The following is a 23,577-nucleotide window of genomic DNA, read 5'->3' as shown; positions in this document are numbered from 1 at the left end:
CTCGATACTGTTTTTTCTGAATCAGAGGATCACCAAAAACACGAGGTTGACAAGGACCTGGGGGAGGTAATTTTGTCCAGTCTCCTGCTCCAAGCTTCACAAGTAGATCAAGCTGCTCAAGGTCAGGGCCGGCTGAACTGCTGAAAATCTCCAAGAGATACCACAGAAACCTTGGACATCTCTCCCAGTGCCTGACCTTTACTGGGAAAATTTAAAATCTTTCTGCCCTGTCCACATTCATGGTCTGTCCCTGTTTGTCAGCTTTCCCGTGCCCTCTGTCAGAGCGTCGAGCCTCCACCTGCAGGCTTCCCGGAGATGTTTAGATGCCATCTCTCCAGAGATTTTGCTGGGGCTCTGGTACCTTCTACCTGCAGCGAGTGCCGTTTCAGGGCACCGCTCACGTCCCACCCTTTTACAAAAGTGACCTGCTTACTGTACCACAAGAAAAAATATGTTTTAGAAGGTCATGGACACAGAGAACAGAGAGCACTATTAGGTGCGACGAAGCATGAATTTACTAATCCGCTCTGACCCTTTTATTAGCAAGTTTTGTGGTGGAAATTCAGCTGTCAAAACGTCTTTCTGGGGAAGACCATTCCCCTGCGGTGGCCAGGGAGCCAGGCTGCTCTGCAGGGCGCCCGTCCTTCAGCCAGAGCACAAGCTTGCCAGGCTTGCTGAGACACTGGAGGCTGTGCCTGGCTGGAGGAAAGCCTCCCATGGTGCCGGAGTGACGGGGGGAAGGTGACACCATGGCTGAGCTCGGGCTGTTCATGGGGACAGGCCACCAGCGGCACCCTCACTCCCCACACCCGGCTGGACCCTCAGGGGCCGGGGCCGCGCCCAGCCGCCGACTGCAGCCGGCCTGGGGCCGTGAGCTCCCCGCGGGGGCAGGTGCCTCTCACAGGTGCGGCTGCCCGTGTCCCACAGACGGGCTCTCGCCCCAGGCCACACCCGCTTCCCTGCGGGCGGCATTCCCGCTCCCCCGAGCGCGCTCCGGGCCCGGCCCGCTGCTCCCGGCGGCGCCGTTCGGCGGGCGGGCAGCGCCGCCGCGCGGGGAGCCCGCGCACTGCAGCCGCGGGCTGGGGGCGCTCCCGCGGAGCCGCCACTGCCGCCGAGCCCCCCTTCCCTTTCGCAGCCCTGCTTCGCTCTTCTTTCCTGCCGAAATACTGCAAACGCATTTCTTAGACGGGTCACCCAGCTAATAATATACTCCTTTATTAATTAAAGTAGGACTTAAAATTATTGTACCTCTTGCCTTTTGTGGATGCACAGCACACCAGGCTTTGGGGGCTGTGCATGAGGTGTACCCCATGCCTCTGCCTTCATGGGTGAACTATAATGGGTTTACTTTTTTTGTTTTCAAAGCCCCCTCAGTTCCATCATTGTCCCGCTCCTGCAAGAATGACAAAAGAAGACAACAAGGGTTACGAATTAAGGGCAAGCATTGGAGACACTTAGGACATTAGGGAGGCAAGAACATCAGTTACAAATTAAAGAGAACTGAATATATAGTGACTGTTTTGCTAGTCTACCTTTAAAAAGTGATCTGGTTTTTTGCCCTCAGCTGAGGAAATAATTCAGTAAAGAATACAGAAACATAAAAGTCTTTTTCAGAAAAATCATATTGAAGTGATTCTGTGGCTTGGGGAAGGCAGGAGAAGGTCCCAGATCCCTGATTTTTTCATATGGATCTCAAGACTATCACTGAAAATTTCTCTGCACAGCCACCAACTGTAAAAGCTCCATTTGATGCACAGCAGCTGACACCTGATGACATGAGGTACAGAGAGAACATTTAATCCAGAATTCTTCCTATGTAGACTTACAGCAGGTTGTCAAAAAGCTGAGAGCCTTGGAGTGAAATCCTGCATGCTGGAGTCAAAAGCAAACTCCCACTCATTTCACGGAGACCCTACTGATTGCACTAGCTGAAATTCTCGGTGTGGTTTGGTTTACCTGAGGGGTTGCCTGTTGTAACTGTGATAATCACAGCTATGGTCCATCAGCACAGGGAACTGTGTCACTGGAGCAAGGCTCAGGAAGGCTGAGGATAGTTATTCAAGCAGTAGGAAAGCAGCTGTGGAACGCAAAACCCATAAATCATACCATTTGAGAGCAAAATGCATAATACTTTCTCTGAAAATTTGCTTTCAGAATTCGGCTTCCTATACAAACATTCTGCTCGTAAGTAAGAAACCTACGAATTATCTTTAACTGCATTTGCAGCGCAGTAGCCTGTAGGACTGTGCTTCTGTTATTCAAATGCAGAAAGAGCAGCTAAACCATTGCAGGCGACTGCGGCTGGCTTAATTCCTAACTCCTGCTCCAGGGCATGACATTGGTGTGATGTAATGAGACTAGGGTGAAACCGCGGAGAGAAGCACCAAGATCAGCACTGCCTTCTTGGGAAATAGGACTAATTCTGAAAACTGCAACGAGAATCAAGTTCTGTGTGTCAGGGAAAATGGTAAGAGATGGAACTTAAAGGTACATCAGTACATTTTGGAAAGTGTCTGTATTGGAAACAATACAGGTCCAACCTAGCTTGGCTTGTATAAAGGTAAATCTTTATTCTCTTCTGACCTAGTTTCCTAAGCACACGCAGTTTCTGCAAATCTCTGCAAGAACCGTGGGTAACCTTCACCACTAACAGGACACCAGTGCTTAATGAGCCCTGGTATTTCACAAGTTATCATGAAGTTGCAAGGAAGCAGTGAGGAGGAAGCAAGTTTGTTTAAAAGTCATTGTAACTTTCAAAAGCATTTCGAGGCTCGCTCCCCAGCCACACTTTCTTCTGCTCTAACAACTTCCAGAAATTCTGCTCCAACCCCGGTTTCACACTGCGCTTGTCTCTACACATCTGTAGCCCAAAGAATTTATAATCCATTTAGGGAGATTAAAAAGTAAAGAAGAAAAAAAAAAACAAAAGCAACAACAAAAAAATCCCAAACTCAGCAAGCATGTTCCAGAAGTCTGGCACAGCACGCGCGTCGGGGATGTGTCCGAGCACGGCAGCGCGTTCGGGCCGCCAGGGGCTGTTCGGCCGTGCCCGTGGGCAGCCCCGCTGCCGCTGCCGCTGCCGCTGCCGCCGGCCGGACACAGCGGCGGCGGCCGGAAGCGCAGCGCGGCGGCGGCGGGTGCCCGGCGGGGCGGCGGCGCTGGAGCCGAGGAGGCCGGGACCGACGTGGCCGGCCGGGGGAGGCGGAGCCGAGGGGCCGCCGGGCGGGGCAGGCCCGCGCCGAGCCGCGGCTGGATGGCAGCGGCGGCCCGGGGCACGGCGGCGGTGGCGCACGGTAACTGCGGCTGGCGGCCCGGGGCGGGGGGCGCCGCGCCACGGCGGCTCCGCTGCTGCGGGGCTGGGGGGACGGGGTGAGCGGGGGCGGCAGCGCCACAGGCAGCGGAGCCGGTCCGGCTCTGGGGGGGTCCGGCCCGGCCGAGCGAGGGACAACTTTGGGAAAGACGCGGCGGGGAGCGCCTGGCGGGGCCGCTGCTGCCGGCAGCCGTGCCCGGCCCGGCGGGACCGTGGGTGCCGCTGGGCTCCCGCCGGGCTCCCGCCGGGCTCCCGCCGGGCTCCCGCCGGGCTCCCGGGGCCGCGTCCCGCTCGCACCGCCGGGGGAGCGGCGCCGGGCGCTGCCGCTGCGGGCGTGCCCGGGGCTGCGAGCGCAGTCCCCGCGGGACGCAGCCGAGAAAGTTTTGGAAGTCCCTCCCCCGGCGGGCGATGCCGAGAGAAGGTCTGGGCGCAGGGGCTGCCCGCGGGGCCGGGTCTGCGCGGCCACAGCGGCACAGGGACCCCGGGCGGCAGTAGCGCGCTGCTCCGGAAAGGTGCGTGAGCAGAGCTCGTTACTAATTCGCCCCGCGGCAAATGTGTCTCGCTTTGCGCCGCTCAGCGTTCCTCTAATGGAAACCCGCGCTGTCTGTCCCATCCGCCGCTGTGTGACGGACAATGACACGAGCGGGCCCGCTCGTTCATCCCTGCCGTGAGAGCGGGGCCGGAGCCCGGCCTGTGCTTCGGGCAGCCACGGAGAGTGGGCTGGGAGGAGAGAAATCCCACCTAGCCCAGAGGGAATGAACGCCACTGCCTGGTCCTCAAACTTCCCTCTCATCCTAGCGACGAAAGGATGCAGGATGGGGAGGAAGTGGCGGTCTCCCGAACTCCGTTAGTGTTAAGTCGGTTTCAGATGCCTTCCTTGCCAGCTCGTAGGTTTGCCCCGGGTCTGTGATCTGCTCTGATCTGCCACCCCGTTGTTTGTAAGGCTGTGCATCCCCAGCTTTTAGCTGCGCGCGTTGTCAATTGCAGAAACGCGAGTCTGTGCAGAGCGGTGTTTTGTGAGAGAGATGGGGCAGGAGGGAAAGGTCCCACCGGAGCAGTGCATTCCTTAGAGACGGGCAGTGATTCAGAGAGAAGGGAGTGCTCAGGGAGTACTGGAGACCTTTTGTGCTTCTGCCGAGGTCAGGGTTTCCAGGAGGAATTCAAAACTCTCCACAGGGCTAATGGAGGGAGGTGGCTTATGCAGAGGTTTTTTGGCTGGAAATTATGCTTCCTCCCTGGAAAATAACTTTTTTCCATTCCGTGCAGTACTCTTTAGCAACTGTAAGACCGGGCAACTGGCTTCCAGGGAAAACACTTGTTAAAAAAGCCTTTCAATTTTTTTTCCGTTCAACAGCATCTAAAATGTTATTATGTGGCAATGAGCTATTGCACCGAGAAAAGAAATTGTGTGGTCTGAGAAGGCAGAATGTCTAGGAAAAGAGTAATAGATAGAGGCATGGTCATCATGTCAATATTTCATTTTCTCTTTTCCAGTAGGTTTTTGCCTTGGGATTTCAATTTTGTCCATGTTTTTTCAGTCACTGCCTGCTACAGAGGTGCTCAGTGAGCCATGTGAGGTAGGGGAGGCCTTTAGAACGTCATGGATCTCCTGGCTTGGTGTGCAGCTTCCTCTGCCCCTGCTCAGGAGCCTGTAAATGGCAAATTCTCATTTATTTGTTCTTTCTGGGCTGGAAAAACCTAATGGTTATTCCAGTCCTGAGGCAGATGCAGGAGGAGCTGAGCAGACCTGAGTCAGACACGTGGTGCTCTGGAGAGTGCTGCCAGTGGTCGTGGTCACCACGCTGTGGATCAGGCACAGCTGGGAGCTGTGATCCCCACCGGAGAATTGTCAAAACCCATCAGTAAACGACCTGCTGACTGTTTTTCTCCCAGGGCTGCATGCTCTTAAGTATGTGATAAACCCTTCTTGAGAAAACATATCTCCAAACCTCTGCCTCATGACCAGAGATGTCTCTGAGAACATGCAGTGCTTTCTCTAGAAATTTCTCAAGACATTCTCTGACTGGGTTTCTAAAACAGATGCTGTTGTCTAAAATTAAGGGTAGGTAGAGACTTCCTCCACCCTTTGCAACTGTTTTGACAGGGTATTATTTTCCTCTTGAGCATTTTTTTCCTATGACTGTGTTTTCACTGCTTATTTTTTCCCTCTTAAATACTTGTCATAGGAGCAACCAATTTGAATGCTTGAATTTACAGACTTTGCTAATGTACTAATGAGATGGAGAAGCAAAGGGGCTGTAGAAATAAAAAGTGCTGCTATTTTTTTTTTTTTTTTTTTTTTTGAGCAAGTGGTTATGATGTGTTAGGAACAAGGAAATGCTGGGAATATACTCTAAACAATTAGTTGGACACAAAGAGCAGTTCAGGTGTGTCTTGGACAATACACTGAGTTTCTCATAGATGTTTTATAAACAGGAGGAATTTATTGCATGATGTAATGATGGTCTGGCTGCATGGGAGTAAAGAAATGTGCTGCTTTTTCCTCATGTCAGTAACAGCAGAATAAAGACCTGTGGGCCAAAAAAGTTGACCAGCACTAATGTGAGTTAGGGGAATCAGTTTTCCACACCTTTATACCCATTTGTTTTCCACCACCAACCCCTTTTTGAGGAACCTTATCCCTTCTGTGGCTGGAAGAGGACGTGAAGCCAGTATGCAAACCTTTTTCAGAGTCCTGGACATGCCCTTTGTCCTGTGTGCTACTGCATCTCACTCTCTAAGACCCTTCCAGGTGTCCTTTGGGGCTTTTGTGAGTTGTGAGTGTGGAGAATGAAATGCAAGAAATCAACCTGTTGAATCAGTTGCACTGTTTACTTTTCCAGATTGATTCTCAAAAGCTGTGACAGTGTTACAGAGGAGATTTGTGCTGCTTCCCATCATTGCTGAGCTGTGTGTGTTTGTTGCTTCTTCATAGGCATGTGTAGTTGTATAAATTCTGATTTATTTTTGTTGTGTTCCTCACAAAGTTCTTAGTCATTTTATAGGTGTAATCCTATCCTAAAGGATGAGGACATCCATCAGGCCCACTCCAGGGCTGGAAGGAGTGTAGGCCTGGAGAACTTCAAAGAAGGGAATCTAATCTTTGCAATGAAATGGTGTCTGCATCAGCTGTTTCTTTTTCTCAAAATAAACAAAAAAACAAACGAAAAAACCCCAACAAAAAAGAGTGCTGGAGATTCTGCATCCTAGATAACCTGTTTCAGTGTATCCCCATTTTGACACTATGTATATTCATTTTTTTATATTCAGGCTAAATCTTGTTTGCCATTTAAACTGATGTGGCAGAAGAGTTGAGCACTTTCCCCCTTTCTTGTGACTTTTAATGTATGCAGGCTGTTCTGTTCCTTTGGTGTTATCTTTTGAAGACTAAACACATCCAGGTCTTTCAGTCATTTTTCCAGGTCGTGCTCTCTACACTCTAGTTTTTTTTTCTTTCCACTGCAGTGTCTCAGATTTTTGCATATGTTTTATGAGGAAGAGTATGTGGGGCTGGATGTGGTCTGTTGGCTAGTCTCACCTGTGACACCTACAGTGGCACTACTGCTGTGTCCCAGGATGACATTTACCCTTTTTGTAGCAACATAATCCTGCTGGCTTGTAATTAAATTCACAATCAGTGTGTGCTTTTACTTTGTGGCATGTGGGAAATACTGTTCTCTCATTTCCATTTGATTCCACACCCTTAGTGTGCTGGTTTGTAATGATCTTCTACTGAGGTTGCTTTGGTAGTGGGTTATAGTTAGGTGTGGGGTTCCTGCAGCCAGATCAAAACACTGCAGTAAGATGCTCCAAAACCCTGAGCTGCTTTGAACTTGCTGTGTTGAGGGATTTTATTTTTTTGTTGTAAGAAAAAAGTGATAGCAGTAGTGGTCCTTGCTCAACCAGCCAAGCCAGTGCCTTCAGTGATTCCTTCTTGCATCCCTGCTCCTGAAATCCGTGGTCACTGTGCTTGGAGATTGGTCTTCTCCTTCAGAGAAGCCGTGGGACCCTGTCCCTTAATTTCTTTTTGATGCTTTTGATTGCAGCTTGGCCTTCCTCCTGCGGTGTTTTTGTACAGGGACTGAAATTGGCAAAGGGCCATGAGTTTAGAAAAGTAGATTTTCCTGCTCGTTTGTTCTGATGCTGCTCACTGGTGGAGTCTGGTGTGAGTGTGGAGAGGTGATGCTTCATGAAGGAGGGGGGGACAAGGGGCAACACTGCCCTTTTCATCCACAGCCTTAGATTGGCTCCAACACCCTGAATTATGTCTTGAGATTTTCAGGTCCCTTTCTATCTGGCTGTTACTTAATGCTTTGATATCTTTATCAATTTCTTATCTTATAGGTAACTACAAACTGATCATTTAATTTGATCAAGAGTCCTTCAGAGGATTGAAGTTACTGGTGTGTAACTTCTCCCACCTTATTTTTTTCCTTTTGTAAAGGTAGGTGAGGCATGATGCTTCTCCAGCCTTCCTGTGACCTCCCCATACTCCTGTAAATTTTCAAACATGGTCACTGATGCTTCAGAGATTAGACTGGTTTCTTATATGCTTTCAGCATGCAGATGAATGCTGTTATTACCTCTCAAGAGCTGTTTTGTGAACATTTGTTAGGTCTATCTTTTTCTAACCCACCATTTTCTCCCATTTCCAAATTAATTTTGCTTGTCACATTTCACTTTTTCTTCTGGAGATTGAAGGAACATTTGTATCTCAGCCTTTACATCATTTGCCTTCCTTCCCTCTTTGTCAATGAGTGTAATTATCTTTATTTTTCTCTTCTAACGTGCCCTCTTCTCCAGTTCTCTTGTGACTGCAGAGCTCTTACTAACAGCTGTGCTGATTTTGACTAAGAGACCATCTACTCTTCTACTAAAGGATAAAAACAGGACAAGTAGATGTGGTATTTTTCAAGTACATTTCATTCTCCAGCTCTCTCATATCAGGGAATTTCCTGAGTCTAATGTGAGCTGTTTAGCCATTAACAATCAATAGATTTGTCTTTCTAGTACTTGTCCTGTCTTTGGATGAGTGCATGTGAAATTTTTCATCATTTTAGGAGAAGTACTACTGCACAAGTTACGTGCTGATGAAGGGTCATGTTTGTTTGTTTGTTTTGGAGCTGACCCTCACTGGCTCCATGTGGATGGATGTCACCACTTGTGTCTGATGAGGTGGTGAATAATCTACCCTGTTTCCCATCTTTTCACCACCCATGAGTTTACACACCTCTGTTATGTTGCCTGTCTTGCATCCTAATTTGTTACAGGGGTGCTGTTCCATGGCAAAGAGAAGCCTTACCTGGTAGCATCTCTGGTCAATACCTTTTCCTGGAGCCTTGGAACACTGAAGGGCAAGAACAAGGGTACTTGGAGTTCTTGTCCAGCCCATCTGAAGGAAAATAGTGAAAGCTTGATGCTTTCCCAAGATGTCTCATTTCGTACACCCATTGATAAAGAGCCTCTTCATCCTTTAGTGCTGTGTTGAAATCAAGAAGAGTTTCAGGTGTTCCTCATGGGTATTCATACCTGTGCTAAGACACTGAAGGGAGGGCTTGGTGTGGCCAAGGCTTTTCCTCTGGGATAGTGGAACAGAGGGTTGAGCATGTTTTCAGGACTGCTTTCCCCTTCTCTTTTCAGAGATTGGCCAGCCCGGCTGAGACCGCTTAGCAATGACAAAACAAAAACTGCTGCTTGATGGGACGCTCTCCTTGTTCCTGATTGCGGCCTGTGAAGCTCAGCAGCTCCCCAGGAGTCATGGTGCTGCTGGCTCTGGCTCTGTGTGTGACAAGGAGGCAGAGTCCTGGGGACACCTGTTCAGCAGCGAGCGGCTGGATGCTTGGATCTGTTCCCTCATCGGCTCCTTCATGGTGGGGCTGAGCGGGGTCTTCCCCTTGCTGGTGATCCCCCTGGAGACGGGAGCTGCGCTGCGGTCAGAGGGTAAGTGACACTGAAGCCAAGTGTCCTGGCATGTGGCAGCAGCACAGTGCTGAGCAGGACCTGGTCACAGGAATGTCCTTCTCTAAAACAGAAAGTCTGTTTTCGGTGCTTTAGTCCACACCTGTGAATTTGAGAGGGAGCCCTTTGACAAATGTAAGCCCTAGATGGAGTTTGTATAAAGAGTACTGTTTTTCACCCTGCTTGGTTCAGGGCCCTCCCACACTGCTGTCCCAGCCAAGTGGTGCAAGGGCTTTTTCTTGCACTCCATTTGCTTTGTGCTCTCTCCTTCGAAGGCTTGCTTTGCAGATGCTTCTGATTTGCGTCTCTTTGTGCAAAATCTCAGCTGGAGATGTTTTGGTTCCTGGCTGAGTAGTGATCAGTTTTTTTGCTTCTTGTTTCTTTTTTTTTTTTTTTTTTTTTTTTTAGCTGGGTCACACCGTTTGAAGCAGTTGTTGAGTTTTGCAATTGGTGGACTGCTGGGAAATGTTTTTCTCCACCTGCTTCCTGAAGCCTGGGCCTACACATGCAGTGCAACAACAGGTAGGAGAGCCCTAGGTGCCTGGAAGCAGCTTGTGCTGTGCCTGTTCTGAATCTGTTCCACATTGAAAGCTCAATACCAGCCAGTCTGGGTCAGCCCAAAAACTGGTCTAGGCTGGTATCCTTTTTCAGGTAATGTATAAAAGCAAATGCCTAGGGAAGGATGTGAGAATAAAAAAAACCCCCACACATAATACTTCATTTTTGTACTCAGCACTCCTCCAAAGACTTTAGAGGCTTCCTCAATTGGCCAGTTTCTTTATGTTTAGTAACTTGGAATAGTTTTCTTGTCTATTGACTTTTCCTATCATGCCTTGTACTCCTGTAAATCTCTGTTGATTCTCCTTTGTCCCTTCTGTAAGGAAAGGAAATGCTTCTTTAACCTGATGGGAAGTTAAGGACGTGTATGTGGTCTGGTACATGAGCACATTCAGCACCTTAGTTGGGGATCAGGTGCACCTTTTTTACAAATCTGCCCCTATAACAGTGTAACTCCTAGAACCTCTTTCTTGGCATTAAGTAGGGCCCCTCTGTTGGATGCTTTGATTTATGTATCATGGAACATTGTCTGTACAGCCAGAATTAGGACTGGAGGCTGGGGCAGGGGAAGAAAAAGGAAATGGAGGTGAAAGAAACTTGTGTTTGCCAGCAAACTGAACACTGAGTTGGTATAGACCTTGTGGTATCATCCCTCAAATAGCCAGGGTTGCTGAAACTTTTAATGTTTGTATCTCTCTGCTTCAGCAAACTGGTTTCATAGAAGGCAAGTGTTGCTGCATCCCACCTGTTGAGAAACCAAGAAGTCATTTTCCTGCTGAAAATGTGAGAGAGGGAAGATGATGCCCTGGTTTCCCAGACTTTTGTGCACCTATGTCCTGGGGTTTCAAATCTGCCAGGCCTTTAGTCCTCTTCTTCCTTACAGCTCTAGCACTATCAGCAGAACCTGCTGTACTTTTTTTCACCCTTTCTACAGTGGTTCCCAAATTACTCTGTCTTCCTGCTCAAGCTTGTTTGCTTCTCCCAGACTGTCCTGAAGCGTAAAGGTTTCCTTGACCCATGTAAGTCCTGTTACAGAGTCGTTCTGTTCTTCCATTGCAATGCAATTTCTATTTCTGCAGTGAGGCTGCATGGATTATTATCTCACAAGCTTGGCTGTAATTGAAAAGAAAGTTTATAGCTTTGGGCTTAATAACTTGCTGAGGTGTGGCAGAAAGGGGAAGGTGAGTTTGTAACTCCACTAATGGCAGACTTCATGTCCAGGCTTGCTGCTCAGTAGGTACAGCTGCTGGATTTTTGTTGATGTAATATTCACTTGCCTCTGGAGCTCAGGGAAATTCCCAGTGTTGTCAGGAAATATTCTGGGTTGAGCTGATGCAGGAAAAAGGAATGGTAGCTCTCATTTTGAGTGTCTTGAGATAGTGATATCTGCTAGATCAAGAATGAGCAAGTTAAACTAATCTGTTTTGAGATGTGTTTACTCCTTCTACCTCGCAGGGAGTTTTTCCTCTGTCATTTTTTTTTTTTTTTTTCTTGGAACTGCGTGAAAAACTATGTGCTTAATAGAGACATGAAGATTTCTCTTTTGTCCTTCAGGAGAAGGGCAGAGCTTTCAGCAGCAGAAGCTTCTGGGTCTCTGGGTGATCATTGGTTTCCTGACCTTCCTGGTGCTAGAGAAAATCTTCCTAGAGAAAGAGGAGGAGTATCCTGGTGTGGTAAGTTAGGAGCCTGAGGGGAGGGAGTGCTCTTTTATTTGAAGCTCTGTACTAAATACTTCATTTGCCATATCTGACAGCATCAGGAAATTATCCTGTAGCTGTGAGTACCTCAGTATTGCCCTTTGAGAGTTTTTTGCCACTTTTTTGCCACTGGTCTGTAGGAGTAGGGCTCACCTTCAGGCTTTTGTTTTGTGGTTCTGAGATTTCTCACTTCTGGTTTGGTTTTATTCTTTATGTGGTAAATGTGAAAGAGAGCTCCCGTTTCATGGGTACTGGGAGCTGGAGCACTCTGCAAATGAGACTTTTGCCCAAGTAAGCTTTGAGGGTGACAGCTTGCTGATGCGTGTTCCACTGACCCATCACAACTCATTTTCTGGGAACCCAGAAATCCTAGATAAATATCTTGGAGTGTTTGGGAGATGATGATCCCAGCTATAGAATAATTCTCTAGACTTTGTTATTCTGATACACTGGGGAGAGCAAGACTCTTTTCTCCCATCTCCTGCCCAGATGGAGTTGTGTTTCTCTGGGCAACAGCTACTAACAGGAGGGGCAGGCTCAGTCCCTTATATTTCTGGAACCTGCCAAGGGGCTGTGACTCCAATTCCTCCTCTTTCTGTTTCTCTTGAGGACTGGCAGGTCTTAGCTCTTGTCTTTCAGGGCAGATGTCACAATGCTCTCTGAATCTGTCTCATTTCTGGCAGTTGTTATTAAAGTGGGATGTCAAAGCTGTTGACTCACATTGTAAGGAAAAAAGGATTAAGGGTGAAGGTTGGATTTCTGATCCTGATTCATTCTCATTCATCACTGAAAAAAAAAATCAGTGACAAGTTTGTTTCCCCTGATTTAGGACTGTGATTCCAAAGCACCATCTGGAAAGATTCCCAATGGAAGTGGCTGCCCCCTGCCAAAGGGGTCCTCTCAATCCCAAAGAGCACGAGCTCAGTGTAATGGCTCCTCTCTCCAGCCTGGTCCAAAAAACAACAGAATCAAGGTAAGAGACCCACAAACTCACCTTCACTTTTTAGTCAGGAATTGCCTGTGGAAAGACTCTGCTTGAGTGGGGAACTCAACATTTGAGTTGTGCTTTATTTTGCTCTGTCAAAGTGTGTCCTGGTCATGGCAGGGAGGAAATAGCAGGCTTGGAGAAAATCTACACTGCAGCTTATGTGGAAGAAGCAAAGTCATTATTATAAAGGTATGAGTCTGATAATGTGTGTTTTGGCTGAATTCTAATACCAAAATACAGAATTTCACATTATGTTACTTTATATTTTATAGTCAATATGTCTTTATTTGCTTAATGTTTTACACCATGATTTCTCTGTTCTCTACTGCCTGCACTGTACTGATTCTGAGCTGCACTTTTCCTTCTGAGGCACCTTCTGGAAGTGTTTTGACACCTTTAGGAAGTGTGTTGAAGCTACCCAGTGTAGAATTTAAAAGTTCACTCGGATTATCAGTTTACCTGCTGCTGAAAAGGAGTTCTTGTCCACTTCTGTCTCCAAACCTGTATTTCCCATCACTTCCTTTGCACTGGATCTCATATGACCTCACAGTGAGCCTATTCAGGGAGCTAAACAGGCAAAGAATTTGCTTGTCTACACCCACACATCCACCTCCCACCCCCTGGTCTATTTCTCTCCTAACTTAACTTCTTGAATCAGCTTGGCATGCAGACAGGCAGCCTGTAGTGCTGGGATAAGGGAGATCAGCAGGCTCATAGGACTGGAGGTGGAGGAGGAAGAGTCCTGCACCATTGGGAAGTGGATAACCTTTAAATTGGCTTTGCTTTCTGTTCAATGTTACTATCTTCATACTGTGGAAAACCCTTTTCTGGGTGAACATTATAAGTGAGAGAGTAAACAACCATTTTGGTGAAGGAGGACCTGCAATTAGAGTTTGAAAGCCCATAAAAATGTGCAAGATTGTATGAGATTAACTATGGAGAGAAAGTGTGCTTGCATGAGCTAGCCCAAAGCTGGGTATGTGGTCAGGCAGAGGATCTTCAGTCTTTCTATTTTAAATCTGTTTTGTTGTAACTTTATAGCTCTTTCTACAGAACATGAAAGTTATGCTGAGGTCACTGAGTATTTTTGACATCTGTCACATTCATGTAATTTGTACATAACACTGCACAAACTGCAAGGTTCCACATGGATGTTTCTAGAGGTGGTAGTAAGGAAGACACCAATATTACTGGGTTATGAAACATTGTGCCCTAATTTTGAAGGGTTTATATAAGGAACTATAGACTACTGATTTGAAGTAGAAATGAAACACTGATAGGTGAATTGCTTAGGGCATGGTTCTAATATAAAAAATAATAATGTAATTAATGGTAATTTATATGATTTTATGTAAGATAAAATCTTATCAACCAGACATTTTTCCTGCCTTTTATTCAGGCATAAAATTGTTTAATAAAGGTCATGACAAATGTATATAAAACATAACTTTCTCCCCCATTCTAATTGATTTTGCTAATATTAGCTGTATTAAAAATCTAAAATTATCCTATGTTATCAAAAGGGACTGGTTTAATGCAGTCCCCCTCAAATCTGTTCACTGGTGGGTTATGATTTCTCTAAGTAATTATTTAAAAACCAGTATATCTTCACATTTGCAGGTACTGTGTTACATAAATGGCACATTGTGACTGCATGAAGTCAGTGATAGCAGCTAAACTGAGTAACTTCATCAGAAGTGCTGAATTTTTAACAGGTTTTGACACATGCAATTATAAGGAATGGATTAAGAAGGACTGCAGATCATATTTACAAGATAGGGATAGTTTTAGTTAGTCAATGCCTTGGAAAAACATATGAGGATTACAGTAGGAAATTGTCTGAACACATTCTTCCCTCATGGTGCTACAGCCAGGATGGGTGAGTAGGAAATAAAATGTAAGAGGAGAGGTTCCTCTTTCTGTAGAGCAGTAGTGAAACAGCTATCTGATTTTTCCCAGTAGTGCTATTCCAAATATCCAAAATACTACTGATAATTTGTAAAGGAGCCCGGGAAGAGATGAAATAATATTTTAAGTTTGCAGTACACAGTAATTGGCTTTCCTTAGTTTAGCTCTGTAGTCATGACAGACCAAGGGTGACTTAGAGTATACAAATACTCATGTTAGGGGAATGACTAGATTTGAGTAGTTACAGCTATAGCAAACAGCAGCAGACTAGAACTTAGAGACAATTCTAACTGAGGGTAACTTGCCAATGGACCAGCTTGCCTTAGAGATAGCAGATTTTTTTGTCACTTTTGAGCTGTAAGCTGTGGTTTAAGTTGCTCTATACAGAGTACATGATAGCTTAACAAACAATGATCTTTGTGCACAAATTAAATTAAATTCTTTCAGTTGTGTTACATGGAAGGTTTAGACAACCATGGAGAGCCCTCCTAGCTTTAAAATCCCAAAACATCTGTTCAGTTTTACAGACAGTTGTTGATATGCATGAATTAGAATCTAAAGATTTAATGGGTGTAGTTTTAACTTTCTACCTTTTGATCTTATCATCTGAATATTTTAATAGTCTTCCTGGTAGGGTGGAAATTACCAAACCTACCAAGATACTCCTGCGTTGTTAGCCTGTTTCCTTAGGCAACAACATAAGCAGTCATTCCATCTGTCTGTCCATCTGTTCTGCCCTTCATTTTCAATAACTTTTGAACCCATAATTAATTTCCCTCGAGTTCGAGAGAGGATGGGAGTCTTGAGGGTGATCAGATTTCTGCAAGATCCATAAAAATCAGCCTGACAGTAGAGGAGGAGTGCAAAGGGATGCCCTGTTGAAAGCTGCAGCTGGAACTCAGGTGCCACGAGCTGCCTGGCAGATGTGCCTGCCTGCAGCTGGGCAGGGGGCTGCAGGGGGGTCTCACTGGCCTGGCCTCCTGGGGACAGGGCTGCCATGCCATGTGTGCTGGGCAGGGAGGTGCAGGGAAGTGGTGCTGCTGGCAGTGAAGAGAGTAGGTAATTGCAAAGGAAAGAGTGAAATCCATAGCATTTTTTTGGTTCTTTTATTCACTCAGAAACCTCTATTTATTCAGCAAACAAAAATAGAAAGATACTACTTAAATGAACAAAGTCACCCTTCAGGACTTAAAGATTAGTAAGTTGTAGTGAGTTGGCTGTTGTCCACATATATATTAGAACTTCTGCTTTTCAGAATTTGTCCTAGGTTGAAAACAGCAGGTGGGAGGTTTCCTTTGCCTGCAAACATAGATCAGTTCTGTCCCTCATTGCAGCATTTATTCCCTCAGCAAGTAAAAAGATTGTGTACAGTGTACACTTTGTGTACACTTTTGCCTTGCTTATTCTTTCTTTCTCCCTGTGGCACATGGGGGTCCTGGCTGATTTGTGGAAGTGTGTTTTATTACACAGTGACATTAATTCTGAAGCATGAACATAAACACATCATCTGGCTGTGCTCTTTATGAGCAACGAGAACATCCTATTAGGGATTCACAGAATGTAAATGTCAGAGGCTCATAACTGTCAAATCAACCCAATTTATTTCTGAGCACTCCAAAGCTTTGCTTCTTTCAGTGACAGCTTTTGCCCAAGCCACTGACAACAAAAAGTCATAATGTTTTAATCATGAAGTCTATTTTTTCCCCATACGGTGGTATGGGAAAGCATTTTTGTGTAAAACTTCTGTGAATAATTATTATTATCCTGTGGGAAAACTCCGTCACATAAAAAAACAACATGAAAAGGAGAATTTTAGTCATATTTGGCTGTCTAGGAATGAGAGTAAGAAGAATGAGAAGTAAAACTGTTGCATTTTTAGGTCTGCCTGCATGCATCTGTTTGGGTTTCCTTTAGTTTAAAAACATGCAGGGTTCTTCTTTTGCATTCATTGTGGAGATGTTACTTAGATTATTACTTAAAAGTGGGCTAGGCTATCCTTAATTCTTAATTATTGTATTTAATCATCAGTGCACTTTAAAAAATTTAGAGGCTACAAAGGTGCTCCAAGACAGTGCAGTAAAAGTGCCCTGCAGAAAGGTGGTGCTTTGGAGAGAGATTTGACAGAAGGCTCTGAACAGTGGCAAATGACAGAAAGATGCCCCAAGCAGAGTTGATGGAAACAGGGAAGAGCACAAGACCAAAAAGAGCTAATGAAGTCCATCAGCACTTGTGGCTCAGCAGAACTTTGGCATCTGATGCTGTGGTGAAGTAAGAGGTTAATGCTTCACAGTTTCCAGTCTCTGCTCTCAGTGGATACTACCCTGTATCTGGAGTTCTTGCAGTCCAGAGACAGCCTGTGCTAACACCTGCTTTGATAATAATTTAAACTGAAGTGCCATGCAGTGAACTGCAGTATCTCAGGACGAACATGCAGTAGTTTTTGTTAAATGTGATGGAAAAAACCCCAAAAACCTAAAGAGCTGGGGTGGTACCCTCGTAAATTACTTCAGCTCAAATACTCAGATTTTGTCAGGAGATTACCCTAGTTAGAATGACAGGGAATTTTAATATGGAGATGGACTTGTGAGGATGGCAGCTGCTTTATGCTTATAATTTTAAGAAATGTGTTTATATGCAAATGCTGATACATGCTATCCAGCCTTCTAGTAGGTGGTTTTTTGGTGACTGTCATCACTATCTTCTCTTTGATTCTTTGTTAAGGGAAAGCAAACCCACAAGCACGAACTTTTTTGGTACAATGTTTGAAGATTTATTTAGTTATAGAAAGCAATTCCAGCAGCATTTGTTCTGTTGCATTGTTCTTGCCAGCTTTTGAAGAGGAGATGTTTAACAGTTGGATATTAAAGTACATGACTTGAAAACAAGATCAAGTCATATTTGAAGCCAGTCACCTGTGTAAATTAGTCAGTGTTACCTAAAATTGGTTCGACTCAGAATTAAATATATTCTTGTATTTTGGCTTTCTTCTTTTCCCTTTTTTTTTTTTTCTGTTTCTAGAGCTCTTTGTCATTTGCATACAGTAATAATTCTAATCTCAGACAATACTTGCCTACCCTAAAACTTAGTTTACTCTAAAACCAAAAATTACATTTAATTTGTACTCAAGCATGGACATAGGTTAAGATTTTCAGCAGAAGCATTGTGCTCTGTCCTTTCCCATCCTATTGTGACTGCATAACCCATGTCTTAGCTGTGTGCTTTCTTTTATCTTCTTACATCTCTTCCTTTATCAATGGCTCTTCCTTCTCTCTGCAGATTAGTGGATACCTCAATCTGCTGGCCAACACCATTGATAACTTCACACATGGCCTGGCAGTAGCAGCCAGCTTCCTGGTTAGCAGAAAGGTAAGGTTTCTGTCCCCAGCTGTGTGCTGAAATGGAGAAGCCTTGTCTCAAGTGTGATACAACGTGCAAAACAGCCAAAAAATTGGAGTTCCTTCCTATTTGCTGGAATTTTCTGAGAAAATGCAGGCTGCAGTAAAACCCAGCTCTATCCTGATCCTCTGATGCAGAGCTTCTTTGAATTTGAGACATGTTAGTCATTTGTACTGGCATTAGGGGATGGATTAGCTCATCTACCCTCATGTATTCAAAAGGCAGTCCAGAAATAACATGATGAGTATGGTCACCTCAGAAACTGGAACACAAACAAGGCAGAGATGTTTATTGCATTTTTGCTTTGGTCTTCAACACTGATAATGGGCTATGGGGTCCCCATTGCCCTGAGCTGGAGCACCATGGCTGTGGGAATGATAAACTCCCAGTCAACCCTGCACTCATGTAGGATCTGCTGCTCCACCTGGATCCCTCTAAGTGTGTGGGATCTAATGGGATTCATCCAAGAATACTGGGATTGTTTCCTAATCACTTTCTCTCTGCTGCAGGTTGGGTTCCTAACCACAATGGCCATTCTCCTGCATGAAATCCCACACGAGGTGAGAGGGCTTTGTATCCTGCCATCATGAGGGGGGTTACAATGTGATTCATCTGCTGAGAGGGGGTCTGGGTCTGCCCTCTGGGAAAACTGACAACACTGAAAACCAGGAACAGTCTTGAAGCACTGGCCTTGTTGTGAATGGCCTTTGTGACTGAGAATTTAGTATTCAAGTTTATTAACTGTCAGCCCCTGGTTTTCTTAGGTTGGAGACTTTGCAATCCTACTTCGAGCTGGCTTTGACCGCTGGAGTGCAGCCAAGATGCAGCTTTCCACAGCTCTGGGGGGAATTCTTGGAGCCTGCTTTGCAATATGTGCTCAGTCACCAAAAGGAGCAGGTATGGTTCCCTGGGACCTCTGTAGAAATGGGGGAGAAGCAGTGCTTGTCATCTTTGTGTATCTTTCCCTTCTGTGTTATCTCCTATGGCTCTGTCTCAGTAATAATCAAAGCTTTCTGTATTTGTGTAGGAGAAACAGTAGCCTGGATCCTCCCTTTCACTTCTGGAGGATTTCTGTACATTGCCTTGGTAAATGTTGTGCCTGATCTCCTGGAGGAAAAGAACCCTTGGTAAGTGCTCACTCCTGTTCCTCTGCAGCAATTTGTGCTGCCCGGGGGCAGGGATATAACCCTTCTCTGTGCCTCTTCTGGAAGTGTGTGAACGCCAGCTTCCCAAATAATAAGGCTGGAATCAAAACAGACTGCTGTGCTATCTATTGCATTTCTGGGACTACAAATACCCTCTGTAACATGAGAGCTTTCACCTGGGTGAGTCCCAGAGATTGTGCTGGCACAGTATGCAGCAGAGCCAGCTAGAGCAAGTTCCTGGGAAGCATATCCAGTAAGGACACCACTGCCCAGTCTGTTCAGCTTCCAGCACATACTGGTGTAGGGACTGTCTGAACCAGGGCCCCACAGAGGTGTGTATGTCTGATAACCACATGTGAATCTATCCTTTTGTGCTTCTCTCATCCCTTTCTGACCCTATCCAGTAATTTGGGGCTCTGCAACCTCCTTTTGGCAGCAGTTTGCAGAGATTGACACTACTGTGTTAAGTGATGCTTCTTATTATTTGGTTTTTACACTCTTGCTGATTGATTTTTTTATTAGGTATCACTGTGTTGCTGTGTGAGTAGAAAACTAATAGTTTCTTCTCTTTATCACTCAGCATTTTATAGTCTGTCATTGTGTTCTATCTCAGACATCTCTATTCTGCACTGCTGTATATATTCCAATATTTGGGTTTCCCTCATGTATTATTTTAGTTTCTTGCAGTCTAATTAAGGCTGTAGCAGGCCCAAATCCAGCTGTTCCACACTAAAGGCCCTCTCATATCTGCTGGCAGAGCTGCCCCTGAATGTTCCCTCCTATTTTAGTTGTAATTGGACAAATAACTTCAGTAGTTTAAATAAGATGCCTTCATTCATCTAGTTAATTTTGACCGAAACAGTGCTCAAAAAAGCAGCTCCACAGTTCTATCTGAGGAGGTAGGAACTTTTTGTGGAGAAATGTTAATTTGAGTTGGTAACCTCTTGTGTTGGCAGAGGTTGTTGGCAGAATATACAGAAGTGGGAGGCACACAATCACTTCAATCCAACAAAAACCTGAGATAGTGCTAAAAGAATGGCCAAATGTATTGTTGTTGTTGTTTGGTTTTTTTTTTCTGGAACTGTGGTTGTTAGCTGGATGAAGTCCCTAAAGTGCCTGTGCACATGCTGCATAAGTGAGGGAAAGGGCAAGAATATGTATCTGAATAGCTGCATGACTGAATCAGTTGCTTTGGAAGCCTGGAGTTGGGCCTTGCAGCTGAGTGGAACAAGCCCATGCCAGTTTATAGACAACTTCTTTTCTTGGGGTGTGGAAAGGTCTCATCTCTGCTAAGTGACTTTGTACAGCTGTTGTGTTCTCCACGTGGTAGATCTGGAAGGGCAGATCATTGGAGAGCTCTGTGCAGCTGCCTGTGGGGATTGGTCTGTGGCTCCTCCTAATTTTGCCGTTTCTTTCCCAGGAATTCCCTGCAGCAAATTCTGCTCCTGTGCACGGGCATTACAGTCATGGTGCTACTCGCGCTCACAACGGAGTGAGCTCTGCGCAGACCTCATGATGCTCCCAGAGCCGCCACATGGCTCTGAGCTTTACAAAGCAATAAGGAACACTAATGTTACTTCCTACGTGTGTGTGCGCAGATCTGGCTGCTAGTATGAGAAGCAGGTGAGAGAGAGGTCTGGCTGTGCAAGACTTCATTCCCTGGCTCTCCTATCCCTGTTCTGCTAAAATCCACACGAGGGCTTCTGTTCTTTTTTCTTTTTTTTTTTTTTTTTTTTTTTTTCGTTGTTTTTTATGAAGCAAAAGATACACTGGGCAGAAACGAACTGAACAACTGCTCCACTATGAAAGAAGGATGTTTTATTCGGTTCAGTCCGATGGAACTGCACCTCCCAAGCTCTTGCATGAAAACAACAGAGGTGATTCCTGTAGCTGATGAAGATAAAGGATTTTTCCTACCACTTTAAGGGCTGGAGGCAGAACAGGCATGATAAAACAACAATAAACAGCTTTAGCCAGAGCCCCCTACCCATGAGATGTTGATGGTGCTATGAGATAGAGGGGAAGAGACCCTTTCCAACTTGATATCCAGCTGTTCATTAACACCACTTGTTCCTAAAGATAGTATTGGCCTCAGCAATCCAGCTCTTTTGGTCTATTTTGTTTACAGTGAAATTGAGCCAAAAGCTTGAGGCACTTTTGGGTAGGTCACTACAATTGAATGGCTCAGCTTAGAGGTTACTTGTCCAGCCCTAACCACACCAGTAGCCAGCACAGCCCAACTGTTTATGTGATAAATGATCAGTAAATATTTCTTCAATTGCCAACTACCAGCTCACTCACATCTGGAGGGAAAGCCATGTAGCTGTTGTGACTGAGGTCCGTCTCCTCATAACCATTAGCTGAACACTCTTCTGAGCCTGCTCATGAGACCTGATTCATGCACCATCTGCCCCACACCGTGTTTCAGAGCTTTCTTGAGGTGTAGCATGTTAGAGCTGCCCAGCATGCTACAGCAACCCTAGACTGTCATGACAGAGGTGCTTTAACACTACAGCCTGGTCAGCAACTGATAACTCCTGGTTAGTTTTTCCTCTGTACAGTGTAGACTATTTAAGAGCATACTGTAGATGGTAGCCTATTTCTGGAGTTCTTACCTCACAGTGGAGTTCATCTGTTGAGGATGAATGAATAAGAAATAATACTGACAGCTTTTAGATGGGAAGGTTGAAACTGCTGGTGAAAATATTTTTATGTAAGGTGAGAAAGGGATAGGAAAGGGTGACAGTAAGTATGCTTTAAGAGGAGTTTTCTGTTATGTGATGCTTGGGATAAAATTTTTGGCATTTTGAGACCAATAAAAATAAATAAAATTTCTAGGGCTTTCCTCCATCCCAGCTCACAGGGCTGACCAGGCCATAATTCCACAGGGATGTTCAATTGCCACAGAGATGTGCACAATTACTAGATCCTCCCTTCTGTAGAACTTAACTTTGCTTTGCTTAAATTTGTTTAAAAACAGGTCTAATTGAACTAGCAGAGTCACTGAACACAAAACAGGTGCCACAGTGTGATTTACACCAACTTAGCTCAGTTTTTAACAGCTTTTGTGGAGCAGTACAGCTCTCCAGTCTGCCCAGGGCCTTACCAAGAGGGCTCGTGCCTTGAGAGGGCAATTTGGGTCAGAGCAGCAAGGCAGGTAGGCTGCCCACAGCAGAGGCATTACTTCCCTAAGAGATTCCTGAACTGTTGACACAGTTCTTTTTTATGACAGCTCCTGTCCTACTTTTCAGTGAGTGCTGGAGAGCTCATGCTTGCAGTTCTGTCTGCCCAGGAGCTGCTGTCTGAATTTTTTTCAGCTTTCCTTTCCCTGGACTTATATCAGTAACTAGTTTCACTGCAACAAGGAGGGAGGCATAGTGCAATTGTTTATTCCTCTTTACAAAATTACCTTCCTGTGCCAAGTACTCTCCATCATTCAATTGCCATGAGGTCTGAGGATAGCATCCACTTCCTTTTTTCCTGGAAGGATGATTAAACCCGTTAGCCTGCAGGGACTGGGGGAGCATGCCAATCCTCTGGTTCTCGCTTTGGGGGTTCCTCCTGCCCAGGGACTGCAGCTAAGCAGACCATGTAACAGGGCTCTGGAGGAAGCAGGCTTGCACAGAAAGTTGTGCCTGCTGTTTCTCAAGATGTCTTTCCCAAAATAAGGCTGGCATTTAAGTTGAGGCATTGCCAGGTGAGTGCCCATGAGTTGGCGTTGTTGCATCAGCACCGAGCCTTGCCAAGACTGAAAACCACAGTCAGGATTTTATACTCAGCGTTCAGGAATGTGAAGTGGATGACACTGAAGAAAGAATTTCTGAGCTGTTTTTCTTGGCTGCTATCACAGGCATGGATAGTCTGTGGTTCTTGGGAAGATACCCTGGTAGGAGGTAGCATGGGGCTTGTGGGAGGGAGGGGTTCGATAGATTTCTACTGTGTCAGCCCTGGGGCTGAGGACTGAGAGCCTTGGGAGGAAATGGAGCATCACTCCACCACATTTGTCACTTTTGGAAATGCAGAGAGAATTGTATTTTCTAGCTCTATTTTTTCAGCTGCTCTTATGCATTTTCCCCCTTCATCTGTATTGGTCTGCTCTGCATGGAGACAATAGAGATGAAATAAATGGTTTTCCATGTCAGTTTGTGTTATTGGGTTATTTTGTTTGGTTGGTTTGGGCTTTATTTGAAGTTCCTACTTTGATTTAAAAATTCAATTCAGATTTCATTTGAATTACAGATACATATCTCTGGGTTAGTCTAGATCAGTCTGGACTCTAGGCTGCTGTCAGACTTTCCCAGTTGAAAGGAAAGTTCTATTCCAGTTTCTTCTTTCTGCTGCCATGGAGCTGTTGTCCAGGAGCAGTGTGGTAGAATCGTAATTCTTGACCTCTGCTCTGGGTTCCCTGAAAAGCATCACCAAGTAAGCTTCTCCTCTTCCAGGGGAAGCTTGCATGGTAACTTTACTGTTCAGAGAGTTTTGTAATCATACTTGACTGTAGTAAGTTATTCTTTTAAATCAGAAAACCTCAAGGCCTATCTGGTTTCAGTTAACACTAAGCTGCATACCTGCCATGTAGGACAAAGGTGCAGTCATCCAAGGTTGTGTGTTCCAATT

The 23,577-nt window shown here is 45.4% G+C and overlaps 1 protein-coding gene across 4 annotated transcripts; it reads left to right on the top strand.

The window, feature by feature from the left end:
• The first annotated feature begins 3,216 nt into the window (after nucleotides 1-3,216).
• Nucleotides 3,217-23,101, top strand: SLC39A13 (solute carrier family 39 member 13). 4 transcript variants are annotated; one of them, XM_056492583.1, is made up of 11 exons: nucleotides 3,218-3,293; nucleotides 7,655-7,754; nucleotides 8,951-9,250; nucleotides 9,677-9,790; nucleotides 11,381-11,499; nucleotides 12,353-12,496; nucleotides 17,696-17,785; nucleotides 18,325-18,375; nucleotides 18,580-18,712; nucleotides 18,843-18,942; nucleotides 20,381-23,101. In XM_056492583.1, the coding sequence occupies exons 3-11, from the start codon at nucleotides 8,983-8,985 to the stop codon at nucleotides 20,454-20,456; spliced, it is 1,095 nt and encodes a 364-aa protein (XP_056348558.1). In that variant the 5' UTR covers nucleotides 3,218-3,293; nucleotides 7,655-7,754; nucleotides 8,951-8,982; the 3' UTR covers nucleotides 20,457-23,101. The 4 variants fall into 4 exon arrangements, with proteins under 4 accessions (XP_056348559.1, XP_056348558.1, XP_056348562.1 ...); XM_056492584.1 differs by lacking the exon at nucleotides 7,655-7,754 and having other exon boundaries at nucleotides 3,217-3,293; XM_056492587.1 differs by lacking the exon at nucleotides 3,218-3,293 and having other exon boundaries at nucleotides 4,744-8,488.
• The last annotated feature ends 476 nt before the right edge of the window (nucleotides 23,102-23,577 follow it).

The sequence above is a fragment of the Oenanthe melanoleuca genome, chromosome 5 (genome assembly GCF_029582105.1).
Source record: "Oenanthe melanoleuca isolate GR-GAL-2019-014 chromosome 5, OMel1.0, whole genome shotgun sequence".
Lineage (NCBI taxonomy): Eukaryota > Metazoa > Chordata > Aves > Passeriformes > Muscicapidae > Oenanthe > Oenanthe melanoleuca.
This window is presented reverse-complemented; position numbering and strand designations above follow the sequence as displayed.